The 21,186-nt window shown below is 44.3% G+C and overlaps 1 protein-coding gene across 17 annotated transcripts in view; it reads left to right on the forward strand.

The window, feature by feature from the left end:
- Window positions 1-21,186, forward strand: part of LOC116698939 (catenin delta-2) — a 177,783-nt gene that overhangs the window by 115,247 nt on the left and 41,350 nt on the right. For all 17 annotated transcript variants that reach the window (XM_032531198.1, XM_032531203.1, XM_032531199.1 and 14 more), the window contains 2 exons: window positions 7,004-7,136; window positions 10,721-10,934. In XM_032531198.1, coding sequence (XP_032387089.1) covers window positions 7,004-7,136; window positions 10,721-10,934 — 347 coding nt within the window. The remainder of the gene's footprint in view (window positions 1-7,003; window positions 7,137-10,720; window positions 10,935-21,186) is intronic.

Genomic DNA, 21,186 nt, shown 5'->3' on the forward strand with positions numbered 1-21,186 from the left:
GCAGCTTAAAGCCCAGAGACACAGTTGGTGAGGAGTGTTGTTTGGGAGACAAGCTCAAGTTGTGCTCTCAGAGGATCTACAGAGGATCGAAGCGGCACTTTCCATGGGAAGGATTGAAAGACTGGAATACTTACCTGAAGACTGGAATACTTACCTGAAGACTGAGAGAGTTCTTACCGACAGATAGGCCACGGGCTGCGACGCTGTCTAAAAGTAAGGCTGAAGACCTGTTTTTCAAGAAGAGATTTACCTGAGGGAATCAGGTTTATGATTTTTGGTTTGAAGAGACATTGTTTAAGTTTGGACTGTTGCAAGAGCAACCATTATCCTGAGTTACCTTTTGAACTTGGCTTATCATTTTGTGTTATTCCCAAGAACAATATTAAAACCTTGTTACACTCTAACTTTGTGTCCTTGCACTGCTGAACTGTCCCGCCGAGAGCCGTGTAGCCTCTCATGATATCACATATGGTGGAGAATGCAGGCACGTTCAGACGCTAACAGTGCATGTCAGAGAAGGACACCGACCGTTTGATATCCCGGTTTTCCGAATTGGCCATAAACCCCTCCCAGAGAAAAAAGATGGAGGCCGTGTTGGAAGCCCTGGTGGCCGGCCAGCAAGCCCAGACGCAAGCGAACATGGCTCTCCTGGAGGAGCAAAGGAGAGCCAACCTCCTGAAGGCGGAGGAACTACAATTGCAGAGACAGTTGGCTGTTTGTAAGGACCGCCCAATAAGAGCGAGTGACTTTATATCTAAGATGGGGGCCTCAGATGACGTTGAGGCGTATCTGTACGCCTTTGAAGCCACAGCCGCTAGGGAAGCGTGGCCCAAGGTACAGTGGGTTGGACTGCTAGCCCCCTTTCTGTCGGGGGAGTCGCTGAATGCTGTCCGGGACCTGGCCTCCGACCGGGCGACTGACTACGATGCACTAAAGGCGGAGATCCTCAGCAGAAGTGGACTCACCAAGTTCGGCATGGCCCAGCGGTTTCCACAGCTGGATCTTTCAACCAACCAGCTCCTCGTGCCCAGATGCACGAACTTGTCCGGATCACGCGGAGATGGCTGGTACCGGAGAAGAGTACGGCAGCTGCAGTAGTGGAGGCCGTTGTGGTGGACAAATACTTACGGGCCCTGCCTTATGAGGCGAAACGACTCATCAGCCAACAGGCCTTGACTACAGCGGACCTGACTGTGGAAGCCGTGGAAAGATACCAAGCCACGACAGAGATGCTTCAGGCTTCCCGGAGGGGCAACAGAGTGCGTCCACGCCACAGATGGGAGGAGGCTGTCCAACGAACCCAAGGGACCCAACCCAGCCACTTTAGGAGCTGTCCAGGCTCCAGGAGAGCCCGACCCCGCCGGCCCCAGGAAGAGGACTCCGGGAGAAGCAAAACGCGCCAGTGTTACCGGTGTGGGGAGATGGGACACCTCTCCTGGCAGTGTGGGGAACCGGTGGATGAACCTATGCCCACGGCTGGGACCTCCAGCGCACCACCCACCCACCTTTTGCTTCGCTCGTGGGAGTCATGGATGACGCCCAGGACCGACCCCCCACCTGCCCGGTGACGGTGAATCACCATGATGTAGAAGCTCTGCTAGATTCCGGTAGCCGGACCACCCTGGTACACAAGGATCTGGTGGACCCATCGGGTCGGACTTCAGGGAAAGTCCTCCCGGTTACCTGTGTCCATGGAGACACCAGAGACTACCCCACCACTGAACTCACAATGACCACCACCAGGGGAACCGTCCACGACAGCGGGAGTGGTTGATTCCCTACCCGTTCCGGTCCTAATTGGACGAGACTGCCCCCGCCTTTCTCCCGCTGTGGAGGGAGACACAGGAGAGATCGGCCCGAGTACCCCGGAAGCGGAGAGGCAGGACGTACTCGGAGAGAACGCAAACACAACCCTCAGAACCCCTCACACCAGCCTGTGTTCTTGCAGGGATGGCAGGTGCCCAGGCTGATTCGGAGTCTGGTCCAGACACGGAGGAAGAGAACATGGACCCAGGAAGCGCTCCAAGCTCCAGTGAGGAAGACGCCCCAGGCACCCAAGAGCTTCCCCCTCTCACAGGCCAGTATGGTACCGCCCAGTTACAAGATCCCACTCTTGCAAATGCCTTGAAGAATGTGCAGGTGATAGAGGGAGTGGTACTAGGGGATAGGACAAGCCCTACCTACCCCCATTTTGCAGTAAACCGGGGGTTGGTGTATCAGGTGGTACAGAAAGATGGCGAGGTGCAGGAACAGCTCCTCGTACCACAGCCCCACCGGACCACCGTGCTCAACCTAGCCCACACCCACCCGCTAGGGGCCCACCTAGGGGTGGAGAAGACGAAGGAAAGGATCTTGCGACGCTTCTTTTGGCCAGGGGTGCACAAAGAGATAGAGAACTACTGTCGGAGTTGCCCTGAGTGCCAGAGGGTGGCACCAAAGCCCACATATAGAAACCCGCTCATTCCCTTACCCATTATCGAGACCCCGTTCGAGAGGATAGGACTGGACATCGTTGGACCCTTACCGAAGAGGCCAGGGACATCGTACATTCTGGTCATCCTGGACTATGCAACCCGATATCCTGAGGCCATCCCGCTGAGGAAGGCTACGTCCAAACAGATTGCCAAGGAGCTATTCCTTCTGTCAACGAGTCTGGGGCTCCCGAAGGAGATATGACAGACCAAGGGAGTCCATTCATGTCCAAGGTTATGAAAGAACTCTGTACTCTGCTGAAAATCAAGCAGCTGAGAACGTCGGTCTACCACCCCCAGACAGACGGGCTCGTCGAACGTTTTAACAAAACCCTAAAGTCCATGCTGCGGAAGGCGATCGGGGAAGACGGGCGCAACTGGGATCAGCTGCTACCGTACCTCCTGTTTGCGGTGAGAGAGGTGCCTCAGTCGTCTACTGGTTTTTCACCCTTTGAGCTCTTGCTATCTTACAGGCCCCGAGGACTGCTGGACATTGCCAAGGAGGCCTGGGAGGAGCAACCGTGCCGCCAGCGGACCCTGATCGAGCATGTTGGGGCTATGAGAGAGAGAATGAAGGCTATCTATCCCATGATGCGTGAAACACATGGAGGCTGCTCAACGGCAACAGCAAGCCTCCTACAACAGATCTGCTCAACCCAGAGAGTTTAAGCCCGGGGAACCGAGTGCTGGTCCTGGTGCCCACCGTGGAGTGCAAATTCCTGGCCACCTGGCAGGGGCCCTACGAGGTCATTGAACGGGTGGGAGACGTAAACTACAAGGTGAGGCAACCAGATAAAAGAAAGCGGAGCAGATATATCATGTCAACCTTTTTAAAACAGTGGCACGCCAGGGAGGCGTGTTCAGTTGTCTACCCCCCACAGAGACCAAGGAACCAGGGAGAGAAGAGGTTCAGGTGGGTCCAAGCCTGTCCCCGCATCAACGGCAGATGGCCCTGGAGTTGGTGGAACGCAACAGAGATGTCTTCTCCTCCCTACCTGGGCACACGGAGGTGGTTCAACATGAAATCCGCACCATGCCTGGCAAAACGGTGAACCAGCGCCCTTACCGCGTGCCGGAGGCTCGCAAGGCGGTTTACAAGAGGAGGTAAGGAGATGCTGAAACTAGGGGTGATCGAAGAGTCCAATAGTGCCTGGGCAAGCCCCATCGTACTGGTTCCCAAGCCGGACGGCTCGGCACGGTTTTGCAATGACTTTCGGAAAGTAAATGAGGTGTCTGAGTTTGATGCCTATCCCATGCCTAGGGTGGATGACTTAATAGATTCATTGGGACATGCACGCTTCCTAACCACCCTTGACCTCACCAAAGGATACTGGCAGGTGCCCCTGACCCCGGCGTCAAAGGAGAAGACGGCCTTTGCCACGCCAGGGGGGCTTTACCAGTACACCCGGCTCCCGTTTGGTCTCCACGGAGCGCCGGCTACGTTCCAGCGGCTGATGGATCGAGTCCTCGCTCCCCACAAAAAGTACGCAGCAGCATATTTGGACGATGTGGTCATACAAAGTCCCGACTGGGCCAGTCACTTACCCCGAGTACAGGCAGTGGTGGATTCGCTCAGGGAAGCAGGGCTCACGGCAAACCCAGAGAAGTGCAGGCTGGCCTTCAGTGAGACAAAACTACCTGGGTACACCATCGGGCGGGGGTTGGTCAAGCCTCAGGAAGCCAAGTTGAGGGCCATACAGGACTGGCCCCGGCCCATCACCAAGAAGCAGGTGAGGTCGTTTTGGGCTTAGCCGGCTATTATAGACGGTTTATAACGGACTTTGCTACCATTGCTGCACCTCTAACAGAGTTGACGACGAACCGCCACTCTCGGATGGTGAGGTGGAATCCCGAGGCGGAAGCGGCCTTCATCGACCTGAAACAAGTTCTGTGTTCCGGTCCAATCCTGGTGGCGCACGGACTTCGAGAAGGACTTCATTGTCCAGGCGGATGCTTCGGAGGTGGGTCTGGGGGCTGTTCTTGCCCAGGCGCATAACGGTGAGGAGCATCCCGTTCTCTACCTCAGCAGGAAGCTACTGCCAAGGGAGAAGAACTATTCCACTGTGGAGAAGGAGTGCCTCGCGGTTACCTGGGCCCTGGAATCCCTGCGGTTCTACTCCTGGGACGACGGTTTACGGTGGTGTCCGACCATGCCCCTCTACAGTGGATGGCCAGGAACAGGGAGACTAACGTAGGGGTTACCAGATGGTTCTTGAGCCTACAGGCGTTTAACTTCTCTGTTGTGCACAGGGCGGGCAAGAGCCACGGCAACGCGGATGCCCTTCCCGGCGCGACGCCTTCTTCGCCTCCTTCACCCGACGAGGACGTCGGTCTCGAGGGGGGGGATGTGTGATGTCACGAGAGGCTGCGTTCTGGAGGGCCGCTACGTACCCCTGAGATGGCGCAGTCACGGGCAGCTTGGCACCATCTGCTGGTGGAGTTGGGAACTCCACCCCTCAAGCACCCGGCATCCCAACACACCTGAGACCAATCAGGGCCTGATGAGCTGAAGGGCAGCTTAAAGCCCAGAGACACAGTTGGTGAGGAGTGTTGTTTGGGAGACAAGCTCAGTTGTGCTCTCAGAGGATCTACAGAGGATCGAAGCGGCACTTTCCATGGGAAGGATTGAAAGACTGGAATACTTACCTGAAGACTGGAATACTTACCTGAAGACTGAGAGAGTTCTTACCGACAGATAGGCCACGGGCTGCGACGCTGTCTAAAAGTAAGGCTGAAGACCTGTTTTTCAAGAAGAGATTTACCTGAGGGAATCAGGTTTATGATTTTTGGTTGAAGAGACATTGTTTAGTTTGGACTGTTGCAAGAGCAACCATTATCCTGAGTTACCTTTTTGAACTTGGCTTATCATTTGTGTTAATTCCCAAGAACAATATTAAAACCTTGTTACACTCTAACTTGTGTCCTTGCACTGCTGAACTGTCCCGCCGAGAGCCGTGTAGCCTCTCATGATATCACAGTGTGTGTGTGTGTGGTGTGGTGTGTGGTGTGTGTGTGTGTGTGTGTGTCTTTGCCTAGAGCATGCCTTTAAGCAAAAGCACTGGTAGGTTAAATGTTGAAGCTTAATATGTTGGGGCAGTTAGAAGAAAGGATTCATCACAGCAGGAGGAAGCTCTTAAAGTGCAGCACTTCAGCTCTCCACCTCGGTACGAGCTTTAGTGACGTCAGACAATGGCTTTGGGAAAAGGGCAGGCTTGTGGCTGGCGTTTCAGTTCAAGAGTGTTGTTGGACGGGGTTGAGGTCAGGGCTTTGTGCAGGCCAGTCAGGTTCCTCCACACCAAACTATCAAAACCATTTTGATATAGAGCGGGCTTTGCACACGGGGGCATTGTCATGCTGAAACAGCAAAGGGCTAAAAACGGTTGAAAGCACACTATTGTCTTGGAACTAAGGGGGCTTCCTTCGATTAGATTAGATTAAACTTTATTGACATTGTGCAGAGTACAAGTACAAAGACAACGAAATGCAGTTTGCGTCTAGACAGAAGTACAAAAAAAGCATAAAAGTGCTATGTGATATACAAAGTATAGACAGGTGGTGCATAGACAGGACAAGAAATATATTGCAGTGTTATAAGATCAGAATAAATATGGCTATGTATATTCATATGAACAATGAACATTGTATATGAACAATATGTAGAGATACGTTCAATGTAGTAGCAGTGATGTTATAATAGTAGTAAGAATAACATAGGTATATGCAGTGTATTAGCAGAACATATAATAAGAAAATCTGAATAAATATGGACGTTCTGTATGAACCATATAGACAGATATGTACAGCTATGTTCAGTGCGGTAACATTATGAGAGTAGTAAGAATAAGTGTATGTTCAGGATGAATATAAGAGCAGTAGAATATGACTATGTATAGGTGTAATTACAGTATGTACATTTGTAAATAAATAAATAGAACAGTATAGCTCCAAACCAAAAGTACACAATTGTTTTTAAGTACATATCAGAAAAAGACTTTAGTCGTCTAGCTAGGCCTACATTGATGAAAATAATGGAACACACACTTTTAGACCCTTTTAATAGAGGAAAGGTTTTTGTTTTTGGTTCAAGAAATGTCATTAATAAATCTTTGACATTGAAATTGACCATTTCTTTCCTTGTTTTACATTGTATAAGTTTGGTAAGCATTATGTGGCAATGTAAATGTCAAATATGTGGAGCAGTGTGTGAGCAAACCCACTATATAGCTCGGTGTGTCCTCACTGTCACATCTTCTCCCCCCACTGGCAGGCAGTAACTACAAAGTTACATTTAAACAGAAAATAAACCTACAAATCTCTGTATTTATTGTGTCTTCTTTTATGTTTTTTTTTCTCTTGCTTTTGATTCATCCGCAACCTTGCTTTCTTTTTCTCTGGTGAGCATTTTAAATCAGACTTACATTGGGAAGTCAAGCTGCCTAGCAACGAGTTCAGCCACATGCACTCACACACACACACAAATCTGTCTCTGCACACATGACAACATTCTGTGTTATCTCTGTGTGTCTCTGTAGGGAGTTTGGCTGGAGGGATCCAGAGCTGCCGGAGGTGATCCAGATGTTGCAGCATCAGTTTCCATCAGTCCAGTCCAACGCTGCTGCCTACCTCCAGCACCTGTGCTTTGGAGACAACAAGATCAAATCTGAGGTATTGATCTCTGAAGAGAAACCACACCAAGAGAGAGGGCTTTCAGACAGAGGATTGAATTGAACACTGCTTGACCCTAACTCACCCAGCTGCCCACACGCACGCACACACACACATACACACACGCGCACACACGCGCGCGCACACACACACCTTGGGTCGGAGAGTTTATTCAAAACGCACACACAAAAATACTTTCCCACTATTTCCTCTAGTATGCAGATAGGAATGCAGCAATGTTTGATTTTTTTCTCCTGAAGTTCAGCTGAACATTGTTTTGGTACGCTGCTGTTGAGCTTTTTAAAGTGGGATTTTTCAGTGCTTTGAAAACCACAGGCAAGATTCCAGGGGACAAGGGTTCTTAACAAAGAATGAGTGGGTGAGTAGGTGTTTTTGATGGTCATGCAACAGACCAATGGAGAAATAATACAACAACATTTCCACAGTGCTTTTGCCACAGGGTCCGTGAGCCAGTCGCAATGATGTAATCACAGAGGTTTGCAGGTGCGCATGTACGATAGCAAGGACTGAAGAACCATGCAGCATGTCTTTCACATCTGGCAATACAAATCAAGCAACATGCAAAATATATTTTAAATATTCTGCGCGCAAACCTAAGTCACCTAACACACAACTACAATAATTGAACAATAAATAACAGTTACACTATCAACAAGTAACAAGATAATAAATGTTGAGTTGGTATTTTAACCAGAGGTAAAATATGGGATTTTAAAAGTAGCCTACATTTACGGTAGACTACAAAGAAGGTTACGGAGCGACAGAGGGAAAATGTTTTAGTCGACACATTAAATGGAACCGAAACAAGGAATTGAAATTTGCGTTCTAATCCGGTCCAATTCTTAGTAGGAACCGATTCCATAGTGGGACCAGGTTTCGGTAGCCAACCCTTCCTGCGCTGCGCTGTTCTCTATGCGCTTTGCTCTGCGCCCTACTTAGCAATACGCAGAGAGCGAATTGCGCATCATGTGTAGGCGGCTTTATATTGTTGATTTTGTCCCAGACTTGTTGTTTCACCAATACATTCCCTAAAACCACTGAAGTATTGCATTACCTGACTAGTTATCATGGGTAATGCTAGTAAATACCTTTTCTAATCAGGATCACTCTACACTGATAGCAGCTAATAACCTAATACCATATTATGAATCAATATTAATATTAATGTAAGCAAAAAATTGATATGCTACACTTGAATTAATAAATAATTTTTACTTTAGTCTGGCATGTTTTGCCTAATATGAAAATAATTACGTCAACTCTGCAACTCCAACAACTCTCCGACAACTCTGTTGTTTTTTAAATATTCCAACATCACATGAATGCAGCATTTTTCCCCAAGTGTGCAGCTGTCTGAGCTCCACCAAACTATATTTTTGATGGCATTAACTCCTTATTAAGTACACTTAACCCAACTCTGAGTACAGCCCTGTTCCTGCAGTCTATCCTTCTGTCTTTTAGAGCAGTCATCACTCGTCTCTGAGAAAACTGTCCCGTTTGTCTCTTCAATGTCAACTCCATTCAACTCATTTCCACTTTATTAATCCCCATGGAGACGATGGATTTGAGAGCAAACAAAGTTCTTCAAACAGCAATCAGCCAACAGGCATTAAGGATAGAGTGAGAGAGAGACGGATGAGAAAGATGACTGATGTTGAAATTGTGTTGAAGAATGAAGAATGCCAGTATTTAAAGCAGGGCTGCTAAGACTTCAACCTACAGGCCAGATTGTTTTTCGCCCTTGAGAGAGATGCCTAACTGGTGAAATAATAGACAACGAGAGGCCGAGGGATATGTGGCCTACTGCCTGTTCAGTCTCCGAGCACTGGAGGCACTGTAAAGCTGTTATGTGCTTGATTTATTCTGCTGTGATATTCATGTTAAACTTTGCCATGAACATATTTTAGACAAATTCCTGTAAGCTAAAACGATCAGATTTCCAACTGTTCTGAAAGCTCCGGTTTCAACAGTTTTTTCCTACTCTCTGCTAAGTCTTATGCCACTCTAAGCCGGCCTTCTATGATTGGTCATCTGCTCCAAGAAGGCAGGACTGGAGTGTTTTTTTTTAAACCACTGCAGTGTTTACATTTTCACATGTAACTAGCTACATAATAACGGCAGTAAAATATGTCATGTTGGCTGCCAGTGTCGTTAAATTCTACCCAATTCCAGGTCACATCACTCCTGAAACATTTTCTGTTTATGTATTATTTGGTTTAAAAACTTTTGAATGTAGAAATAGCTAGCAAATGGACTAGAGTGTTGCAGCAAAGTGTCCACTGCTAACTATAGTTGTTACTTGGCTAACGGCAGTAAACAATGTCATCTGGTCAGCCAATGTTGTTAAATTCTCCCCAATTCCAAGTCGCATTACTGCTCGAAACATGTCCCATTGGGTACTGCTTCGTTCAGAAGCCTTTATCTGCGATTTTTGATGGTAGAAAGTGCTGCTTTGTCCCACTACACTCTAACGTTAGCATACTGCTAACTATTAAGCAGCTAGCTACATGGTAACGCGAGATAGCTGTAGTCTTGGCCAATTCTGGTAATTTCTCCCCAAACTCCTGTCACTTCACTGCTGGGACATGTCCGGTTGTGTAAAATTAGTTTTAGAAGCCTTTATTGGTGATTTCTCACGGTACAAAGTCCTGCTATATAACTTGTTAGAGTAGCTCCAGCTTCAACTAGTGAAACACGGAGTGGAGGCTCCAGAGTTTCCAGGACGTATGCTGGTCAATCAATGCAGACTGGTGTTTTTCGGGAGGAGGGCTTAAAGAGACAGGTCCTCCTGACAGAGCATCTCATACAGAGGGTGAATTCAAGTGCAGCAGCCATGAGCAGTATGAGAAAAAGAACATTGAAACATCTGAACATGTGTTTAGTACAACAAACAAAATACAAGTATAATCCTAAAAATGCTACATAATAGTTGCCCTTTAATGCTACATTTATCTGGAATTTTTCAAGCACAACTGCCTTGCCTCCATGCCTTTATTAAAATGTCTCGTTTTTATAGAAAGCAGGCAGTCTGCCCTAGATTTTTTGATTTGTCTAGACGGCAGAAAGCAGGGGGGGCTGCAGACACTTAGAGGGGTGATGGGACACGAAGTGCAGTGGCTGGCATTTAAATAAATCTTGCATAAGTGCCACAGAAGCCAGTGCACATTGTTTATTTCAAGTGTTACATGATAACATTTTCTCCATTCACAGCATCAAACAAGGAAAATTATTTTTTTTCTAGTTGATTTGATCAAGCCCTAATATCTTCCTATATTGTTTAGACACCTGTTTTGAATGCTATCACTCAATTGAACCAGTGGTTATCAGCCTCATAGATATGGGTTTGAAGTGGCCTGCTACACCTACTAGTAGGTTCAAAAGGCTGTTATCATTCACTTTTTAGCGCTTTAGATCCCCATTGTGAATTTAACACAACTAACATTACTTGGTTATGTGTAGGCGACAAAACTACTTGGTAAGGTTTAGGAAAAAAGTCAGGGTTTGGGATGAAATACTGACATTTGTGGCACACATTAATTCTGTCCTGCCTCTTCTCTTTTCAGATCCGGCGGCAGGGTGGCATCCAGCTGTTGGTGGACTTGTTGGACCACCGGATGACCGATGTGCACCGCAGCGCCTGCGGAGCCCTGAGGAACCTGGTGTACGGCAAAGCCAACGATGACAACAAGATTGCCCTGAAGAACTGCGGAGGCATTCCAGCTCTGGTGCGACTGCTCCGGAAGACCACAGACGTGGAGATCAGAGAGTTGCTCACAGGTACAAACCACAATTTGCAAATGCTTTGATGTTACTGAATGTGCAGCAGGGATTAAGATCACACTATCAGGGAACCAGGAATTTTTCTTTTCACATACTGAAGATGTTCATATGCACTCAAACAAAGACACCTTTTTCCCACATTAACACTGTCATGCAACTGGTAATACTAAAAGTCCAGCCTTGAGTTGACCTTTTCAGGTGCAGAAGTTTCTTACAAGTACTTCTCATGATAAAGTGGTCAGTGTTATAACACACATACTCTTAGGGCTGTATTGACAAATACAGTATACAAGTTTGAATCTTTTTCCAAATCATTTAGGGAGATTGTAATATTTTCAAACTCATCATATTCAACAATGAATGGAAATTTGAAGCCAAGAAAGTAAATGAATTAAAAAAAAAAAAATCTAATCATCTAGAAATTTCTGAAATATCTGTAATTCTTCATAATTTCTTAGGAAGTTTCCTGGCAAGAACTCATTTGATAATAATTATAGTAAACATAAGGGATGCAGTTATTAGGGGGACTTTTGACTAATGACCTACATACATTCTTCTTAATCACATACAGATTCATATGTTGCCTGTCACATACAACCACACACACACTCATTTAAGATACATTCACTAAATATCTGAATATTTGGCTATAAACAAGGAACACTGGACCACACACACACAGACACACACACATCTCTTTATGTAGCACAAACGCAAGTGCATGCACACAAACAGATACACATGGTTGCTCACATAGAAGCACACACACACACACACACAGCAGAGAATTGCTTTCTACCTGCCGGCTTCCCAGCACTCATCATGTAGGCTACTGTTGACTTGTCAAACTAAGATTCTGTGTAAAGGGCTGCACAGCAGGTTTGTATTCTCTGTCAGTTAACACAAATATCATCCACGTCGTAAAAAAGTGTCTCCAGGCATAGGCGCGGATACTGAGCACCCACGTGTGCCAGACTACCAGTAGGCTACATTCATTTAAAATTAAACATTGCAGTTGGTGCTAAGTGGAACGTCTGTCGTAGTGTGATTGGTTATATGTCGTTGTCAGTCCCCTGCTCCATTGATTCTCGTGTCAGTTAGACTTTTCATCTCCAGTCCTATCTGTATTAGTGAGAAGTGGCGCAGTCCTGAGTTGAAAGACAGCCTACTTTACAACTTTATTATCGAGTTAATAGGCGTGTGTGTTTGTGATGGCCGCTGTCCATTTCCTAGGGTTCTGACATTTTTTAAAGGGCGTGCGCCCGTGATCACCCAAGGAGGAAAACATTTCTCGGTGCCTATGTATCAAGGATTGATTAATTTGAGGTTTTAAACCCACTGAGGTCTTGGTTGTAAACTCACCACCAAAGGGATTAAAGGATTACCAGCAGTGCCCCTGCCAGTGTTTTTTATATTCTGGCAATCCCTTTCTAATTGGCATTCACACTGATGGCCACGGCAAAAAGAATTTTACCTCTTGAGGGGAATAGAGAGATGACAGAGCTAAAAGAGGAATACCACTTTTCAAACTGATGTGCATCCAGAATCCTCTTGGGGGGTTATTCCAATCCTGTAGCCAAATAAGAAAAATGGATTTCTCTTACCAGCACCCACACTCATGAAAACGTCTCTGCTGTAGGCCTGTCAGGAGCAGGATATTTCAAGACATGTCTGAAAGCATGATTAGTTATTTCTGCTTTCTAAAACCGTTGTGTTTTAGGGTGATGTGAGAAAGAGAAGGGAATCTTGGAGACCCTACGTACTAGTCTGTGAACTAACTCTAGGTGGGATCAGTATGAACGCAGGACCAATTAGGATTTGGCATCAGTACCAATCAGACCAAGTTGGGCCAAGTCTGTTCCATTCTGGGCCAGTTGGTGCTGACAGTCTGTAGATAAAAGCGTACAGTGTAAGCTGTTTAATCATTTTAAACGTTAAAGCTCAAAAATTAATTTGTTACCATGGAAACTAGAAAGTTCTTCATCGACAGATGGAGTTCACTGTTGACACGCAAGCTCAGTTTCTTCTTATCTGTGGACAGGAAGTCCTAAAAGTCATAAAAATGAGATGGATGTATCTCTATGACAACCAGACAATCAGCGAGATGAACGTTTAACAGAGTTAAAAAGCTGCTACTACTACTACTACTACTACTACTACTACTATTACTGTCTGGACCTTGAGGAATAGTTTTGTCAATATATTTAAAATAAACATTTTGGATTTTTTTTGTCATGAATTGGGACCAAACTAATCCAAACAATGAGGAAAGGGTCAAGTCGCATTGGCTACTAAGTGACAGTTATTTTATTATCCCATTCAGTGCAGAGCCACATATTATTATTAACTTTATTTATGAAGTTCACTGTTCTCCATACCTCCCTAAAGTCCTTGATCCCCCTCATTCCTTCATCCATTATCTCGTCCAAATGAAGCGTATAGCCACCATTTCTTTTCCTTTTTCCTACAAACTGACCATTGCTGTTTTGGTACAGGAACGCTAAAGTGACGTTATCACAGGATTTTTTTCCCCTCCCCTTGCCTCACATAAATCGACTGGCGTTTAAAATTTCAACTCAAAGAAAGCGTAAGGCAACAGACATCCGGACAAAAAGAAGGCCATACGTTTTAGCGATGCTCATTTGGTGAGAATGGGGCCGGCCCCTCAGCATTAATTAATCAAACGAGCCGATGAAAACAGTGTGCTTATGATCAACGTGCTTTCAATAATGAGCTGTGGAGCAAGAAGATGTTGGCTACCAATAAAACATAATAGAACAACCTATGTCAGGATGTTTTTAAACTTAATTTATGTGCTATGGGCATTGCTAGATAGCTAACACAACTGTGAGTTATGTTTGTTTGTTAGCTACTACTAATAGTGAGCCAGATAAAGCAAAGAAATATCAATCAAGTTGACAATTTATGAAAAGCGTTACATTTATATGAGCAGTTGTGATTTCATGTAAGAGGTGCGTTTGAATTCGTTAAGCAAGTAGGTTTGTGTGTAGTTTTATTGATGAGTCAGATGCTGCCCATACAGAGCTCATCGTGCCCCGTCAGGCTTTCCGTGCCAGAGACGTCATTGCTTAGGGCTCGTCTTCCAACTCTCGTAAACCACACTGTCCCTGTGTACCACAAAGGCTGCCCTTGAGCCTTTATGCACTCCCCTAATTATTCACAGTTGTACTTCACATTAGGGTGACGTGAGATTGCACTTGGGGACAAACATTTCAAAAAGTATTGGTGGTAATACGAGACAATCATGAATACTAACAAACCAAAGTGAGCTCAGGGAAACCTTATCGGAGAAGTAAAATTGAGAAGTTTCCTCACATTTCCCACATACAACAACATTAGGTGTGGAGTACAGTGTGACTCACACGTGAGTGTAGTGAGTAGTGAATGGTGAGTTGTAGTTTTAGTAAAGATGGAAATAAAAGGTTTTTTATATGCCGCTGGAGTCTTAAAGAAGATTACCATATAAATTAGAACAGCAATTCAAGGCACGGAGCACATAAATCCCTCCTGTCACAAATTAATCAGCTGAATGACCGGCCGGACGCATTCAGACCTGTGCTTTCTCCTCTCTCTCTCTCTCTCTCTCTCTCTCTCTCTCTCTCTCTCTCAAAGACCCAGAGGAAATAACTTTCTCTCTCCCTGTTTCTCAGCCTCTTTCGCGCACTCTCTCTCATCCCCACTATGGTTGGGTTTTTGTAATTGGTCTTCCCTTCTCTTCCTTTCTCTTCCTGTTGGTCTCCTGTCCTCTTTGCCTTTCTCTTCTTTTTCAGTCCTCTCTATGTTGCCGACTCTCTCTCTCCCTCTGGTGAGCATTTGAATAAGGATCACAGTAGGAAGTCCAGCTGCCTGCCTAGCTAGCTACAGATCTATAACACACACACACACACACACACACCACACACACAACACACACACACAACACACACACACACACACACACACACACACACACCACACACACACTCTTTCTCTCTCTCCCTCTCTCTATCTCTCTCTCTTTCTCGTGCTACAGTTTGCTTGATGCACAAAAAGTAACAGATAAGGTTACTGCCCTCTGTTCTTCAGTCTCTCTCCCTCTTTTTGGTTTACAATTAATCTTTTTTCTTCCGTGTAAAGAACTAAAGATAATTATTTGAAGGGAATAAAGGTGCTTTTAAAAGAACAGATATTAGCGCTACCTCTGCAGCATAAAGCAGATCTGATACTGTATACCCGACCCGTTTACATGCAGTCGTCAAAATAGAATTCTTCCAGTTTTCTACAACTGGTGGACTTGTTCATTCCTTCCACCGCCTTTCTGAAAAGGTTGATGTTGCGATATTTGCACATATCTAAACACCTGTCGCATATTCCAAATGTGCTGTACATGTCCAAAGAATGCTCCTAATACCTAAATAATACTGGCATGTCCCATGCCTAATCTGAAAATGCTACATTCAAAGTAATGCCAAATTCCGAATATCCAAAAAGAATATGTTGTTTACATGACACGTATCACATTTGGAAAATTGTCATATTCAGAGTTTAATATTAGTCTGCATGTAAATATAGTCAATGTCCCCAGTCTTCATGTTTTGTACAATACAGTATGTAGAGGCTGCTGAGAAGCACAGGTCAGACCTGTCTGCTCCAACTTACACTTTTTACCCTTTTTATTTTAAGCCAAAAATGACAATTTGACAACAACTTAAATAACGATTCTGTTGCAGAATTTTCCTGTTTATGCTCTATTTGACATTTAGAATGTATGTATTGTATTTAGAAGCTTTCAGGATCTGGATATAGGTTGCAACACTATTGCTTTACTAAGCGACAACGTGAAAATGTTCAATTTGCATCGAGCATGTCGCTCACCTACAGCTCACTCTGTTGTGCGTCTCAGCATCTACATTTATTGATAATTGCTTGATTTTTGAAGTACTGTACTGAGTAATTAGTTTAAATGCATTAATATTCTGAAACGAGCAATTACTATTCTCCAAAAAATGGAAATGCCAGCATGCCATGACATCTTCCCCTCTCTGACTCACAGCGCTGTCTTTATTACCTTTCAAAAATCTGCATGTCATCAGTAGCTATGGTTCCACTTGTCATGACAATGCAACTTTTGTTATCCAGTAACAGCAGCACACATCATCGCAAGTGACAGGTCTGAGATGCTCACATTGGTGTCAGCTCTTCAGAAGCAGATGTAGAAGTTGTTGTCACACTGTGATGGGAACCCTCCGCAGTCTGGGTGCAATCCTGTCACAATGCTTATCCAGTTTAGGCTAAGCAAAAAGATGGAGAGCGACATCTCGAAAGAGTAAGGAAATAACTGATTAAAAGAGAAACTGCAATACAAACTGTATGTAATTTACAGAATGAAAACAGTTTAGGATTTGTGTCACCAAGTCTTCATGCACATTTTGTGTACCAACTCTCTGTTGAATTACTGGTTTGGTTGAAAACAACAGCACTTGCACACATAGTACTACATATAGTACAACCATGAACTATGTAAAAACTGATAATAGCCTTTATCTTTATAATAGAAATGAATTAATCCAGTAAAAAAAGAAACAAAAAGAATAAAGGAAAAATAACATAAAAAAATATGTATTTGTGCATCAACATACAAAAAAGCTACACACAAACATACAGCAGCTGTGTTTTCTTAATACTGTGCTCATTAACTTACTTCTTAGCTCATTCAAACTGAATCTTAATGCAGTTTTTCAGTAAAAGGTTTTAAGGCTCACCGTGTTTCATAATTGCAGGTAAATAAAATGTTCATACCAGATTAAAACTCATCGTAAGTGATTATGTCATAATGTATTACCTTCAAAGTGTGTCTGCCCAGCTGTCTTTTCTTTCGGCTTTACAACATTTGATAAAAACAGATATGATAGGATGTCTGAATGAATTAACACATAACACATTACTTGCCACATAACTGCAACGTCCTGGTTCAATTTGAGCTTTGGGACCATTTTGGGACCCCCCCCCCCCCTTGTTTCCCCTCGGCCTCCAACAGTGTCATTTGTCAAATAAAGACCAAAAAGCCCAGACAGATCCCCCACAAAAAAAAGTAAAGGTATAGAGCTTTTTAATTCCTTTGCAAACCAAACCTGATGTGATTGACAGTATACTGCTTGGATACACTGTGTCCTGTTTTGAATGACAATGACCTAAAGGACCCAAACTGAGTAAACACGATTCCACGCTATGGCCGAGGCTCATTAACACAAAAGCTGTAGGCCTGTGTGTGTCGAGTAATTAACAGTGATCGATGTTCACCTCATTACGAAAAGAAAGAGTAAAGCTTACGCCTGGGTTTCTAGTTTGAGGACAATACATGTGTGCAGAAATTGATAGCTACCGAATTAAGCTTTTCCTCTCAGAGGCTTGACACAATATCAGAAGTGCTGCTGAAGGTCTGAGGGTGCTATTAGTTGTGTATAATGTCACAAGTTGCTATGTGTAATTGCTTTTGCATGTAATAGACATCTAATTGACATCCCTCTCTCCTTTTTTTAAAAAAGAAGTTAAGATTGAACACACAAAGTATGTAGATTAGATAGATTAGATAGATTACATTACAAGTCACTGTAAAGCCCCTGCAGAAATATTATGGCAATTGGTTTCCGGCCTGAAAATACTAAAGTGTTCTTGATATTTTACAACAAAAAAAATGTATTAATACATTTTCTTTTACCCGCAACATAATGTTCACCTCTAACATATAAACTGAACCAATGGGTTATGAACAATATTTAGTGACCAAACAATGGCGTGTGTTTCAGATCAAAGATAAAAACCTGCCGCCTTTCAGCTCAGGGAGATGATGTCATTCTCTGCACAGAAAGAAGTGACTCTGGCAAACTGCTAACTTTACTCACGACGATTAAAAAACGTGATTCGATCAGATTTATTATACCACCAGAATTTTTTGGTAAGAAATATCCATATCGTGCCATTGCGTTTGCAACCTGCAAATGGGGCCTTACAGTACATTTATGTACTGTATATACAGGTAAAAACTCCTGTTAGCGAGTATTAAACCAGCACTGTTTAGGTCACATCCGCCATTGAACAAAATGTTGCCTCATTTGTGGTGCCTAAGTCTGTACGTCAACAAAGTACATCTGAACATCTTCACCCTAAAGTGAGTGACCCACAGTTTGTGGCCAATAAAAGAAAAACGCAAAGAAAAAGCTGTTTCATAAACTGCCAAAGTACATTTGGATCAGGATTTACTCACATCTGGTTTTTGTTAGTTGTCAAACCCCTCTGGTAACTACATTTATTATTTACTCCCAACCAGTACACACATAACATAATTGCCTTTGGAAAGGTGAAGTCCGGCAAATTGGAGGAAAAACAAATTCAAAACTCTTTCTAAAAGTCTTATATACAAGGTGGTTCACGCAGGGACAGGAGTCTACAAAAATATATCAGGAGAAAAAAAAAAAAAATGAGAGATCAATAGGCGAACAAAGATATGTTGCAGAGGAGAGAAATATGACAGGGGAATGAAGATACAGTGCAAATGAAAAATGTGAAATGGATTCAGAGACAAAGAGAAATAGGCAACATGTTCATTTCCGCTTCCTCAATATAACAGTGCATTGATAACATCCTGCTGCAACTCAAGGCTGAGGCAATTAACCTCCTTCATCTGTCATTCAATCATGGTTCCGTGTATGTGTGCATGTGTGTGCGTGCGTGCACGCTTCCAAGCGTGTGTTTCAGATCAAAGATAAAATCCTGCTGCCTTTCAGCTCAGGGAGATGATGTCATTCCCTGCACAGAAAGATGTGACTCCGGCAAACAGCTGACTTTACTGACGATGATAAAAAATATCCTTTTCTTGCAGCTGCAACATGACATCATGTGTCATGCATTACACTTTGCCAAATATAACATATGGTTATTGCTTAGTAAACCAGTAGGAAATTTCATTCTTCTTCTTCTTCTTATTATTATTATTATTAAACAAATTGTCCTGTTTAAATATATACATATTTTAGTTTCTTCAGAGCAAGTTTACTCTGGAGACCACAATTGATAACAACAAAAATATTCTTTGATTGCAAAAGATATTAATTTTATTCATTGTCTTTGTTTTGGATTGTGCAACTTTAAACACATTTGAATAGTCAAAGTAATTTTAGCATATTTACAGGATATAGCTAATATGTGACGGTCTCATAACAATAGCTAAGCAGGCTGAGCAGCAGGTGGTTGCGCACTGGATATGACACAAGGATATGATGACACATGGATATGACACATGCATTTGGTGTGGGAGACCACTGCGATACATCCACCACGACACGATGGTTCTTGAAGGTGGCTACAGGTGTATTTAGATCCATATCCAGAGCAAGTATAGCCAAAGATTCAGTGGTCAGTGTTTTTGGTTAACATTCTATGAAACGTTATGGTATTACCTGATCTCCCCTGTTAATTGTCGCAGCAAACACCCATGATTTGTAAACTATGCTTTTAGTATCTAGTAATTGTTGACACAATACAGCTCGCACAGCGATGAGAAGGATATGTATCAACTTGTCTAACTCTGGGGGTAATGGTGAATAAGCTAAATTCCCAAAAAGTTGGCGTGTTCCTTTAAGGAAACTAACGTGTGCAGGAGGAGCTGGGGATCAACCCACCAACCCTGCGATAAGTGGATGATCAGACGCCGCTCCGTCTGGCTTGTTTGTTTTTGGTGATTTTGCTTTTTTTTTACTTTTTCCTCACGAGGACGTCGATGGTTTTGGTTGATGTTCGTCCTTGGTTGGGGTTGCACGTGGCGACGCATTTTTTGTCTTCTCTCCACCGTGTTTTGTTTTTGTTTGGGGCTGGAGTCTGACAGGACGGGAACCGTTGGGTGGACGCTGGCGCAGCTTGCTGCCGCTGCTCGCCGTACTCGGCTGTTGACCTGCTCCGGTTGCGCTATCACCTGCCTGGACCTGCGCCGGGATCTCTCCACCTTCACCCAGACATCGCCTTCCGGCCCCGCCGGAGATGCATCCACCGAGGGTACCGCCGGAGTTTCCGCCGCGGCAGCTCAACAGGAGTGAAGTCCATGTGGTCCAGCTCTCGTTGCCCTCCACGCTCTACCAACCGGGCTGTTGACCACAACGTGTTAGCCCGCCTAGCCCGGTCGGCTAGCACCGCCACCAGCTGTGACATCACCTCACTCAACTTCGCTCTGCTCAACATCCGCTCACTGTCACGCAAGTGACATCTCATCCAGGACTTCATCGCCGATCGTGGGCCAGACTTTCTCTGTTTAACCGAGACATGGCAACAGCCCAACGACTTTTCTGAACTCAACGAATCCACTCCTAGTGGATTTGTTTACATCGGTCAACCCCGTGGCTCTGGCCGGGGAGGAGGTCTGGCGGTAGATTATTGCTAATTTGAAAGTCTCGCCGGTGTCTGTCCCTGTCTCCAACTCCTCTGAATCTGCTGTCTGCAAGTTGTCTGGTCCCACTCCAACCATCATTGCTGCTGTCTACCGCCCCCCTAAACCCAATAGTGTGCTGAATAGTATTTGTTTTGCAGTTGTATAGTATTTGTTTTGTTTTGCTGTATAGTATTTGTTTTGCAGTTGTATAGTATTTGTTTTGTTTTGCTGTATAGTATTTGTTTTGCAGTTGTATAGTATTTGTTTTGTTTTGCTGTTGTATAGTATTTGTTTTGCTGTTTAGTATTTGTTTTACTGTTTTATTATGTATAGTATTTGTTTTGCTGTTTTTAATTTATGAATTCCCTGTGCGGTGTCCTTGAGTGCCAAGAAAGGCGCCTTTAAATAAAATGTGTTATTATTATTATTATTATTATGTCTGAAAACATGCAAACTCTACACAGAAAGGCTCCTGTTGGATGGATTTTAACCCTCCAGGAGCCTTTCTGTGAAAAGTCGATGCTAGCCACTGAGTCACAGTGCTGTCCTAAAAGGTGTAACCCTAACCAATCTCACTAATCATGCCTTAACCTAACCAATAAAGGCAATGAACACTAGCCTATCACAGGTAGTGTTGGCCGGGTCACAACTTCCCATCCTTGGCAGGAACTTTACCTTGTGTTTACGGAGATGGATCATTGAGGTGGCGGGCGTGGCCTGATTTGTCTTCCTTTGCACTGGAAACTATTGGAGATGGGAGGAAGGGGGGTGCACTTCATCTTGCCTTCTTTGGAATTTAGTGGGAAGCGAATATGGGCTAGGTTGTGTTTT

Source organism: Etheostoma spectabile, chromosome 12, assembly GCF_008692095.1.
Source record: "Etheostoma spectabile isolate EspeVRDwgs_2016 chromosome 12, UIUC_Espe_1.0, whole genome shotgun sequence".
NCBI classification, from domain to species: Eukaryota; Metazoa; Chordata; class Actinopteri; order Perciformes; family Percidae; genus Etheostoma; species Etheostoma spectabile.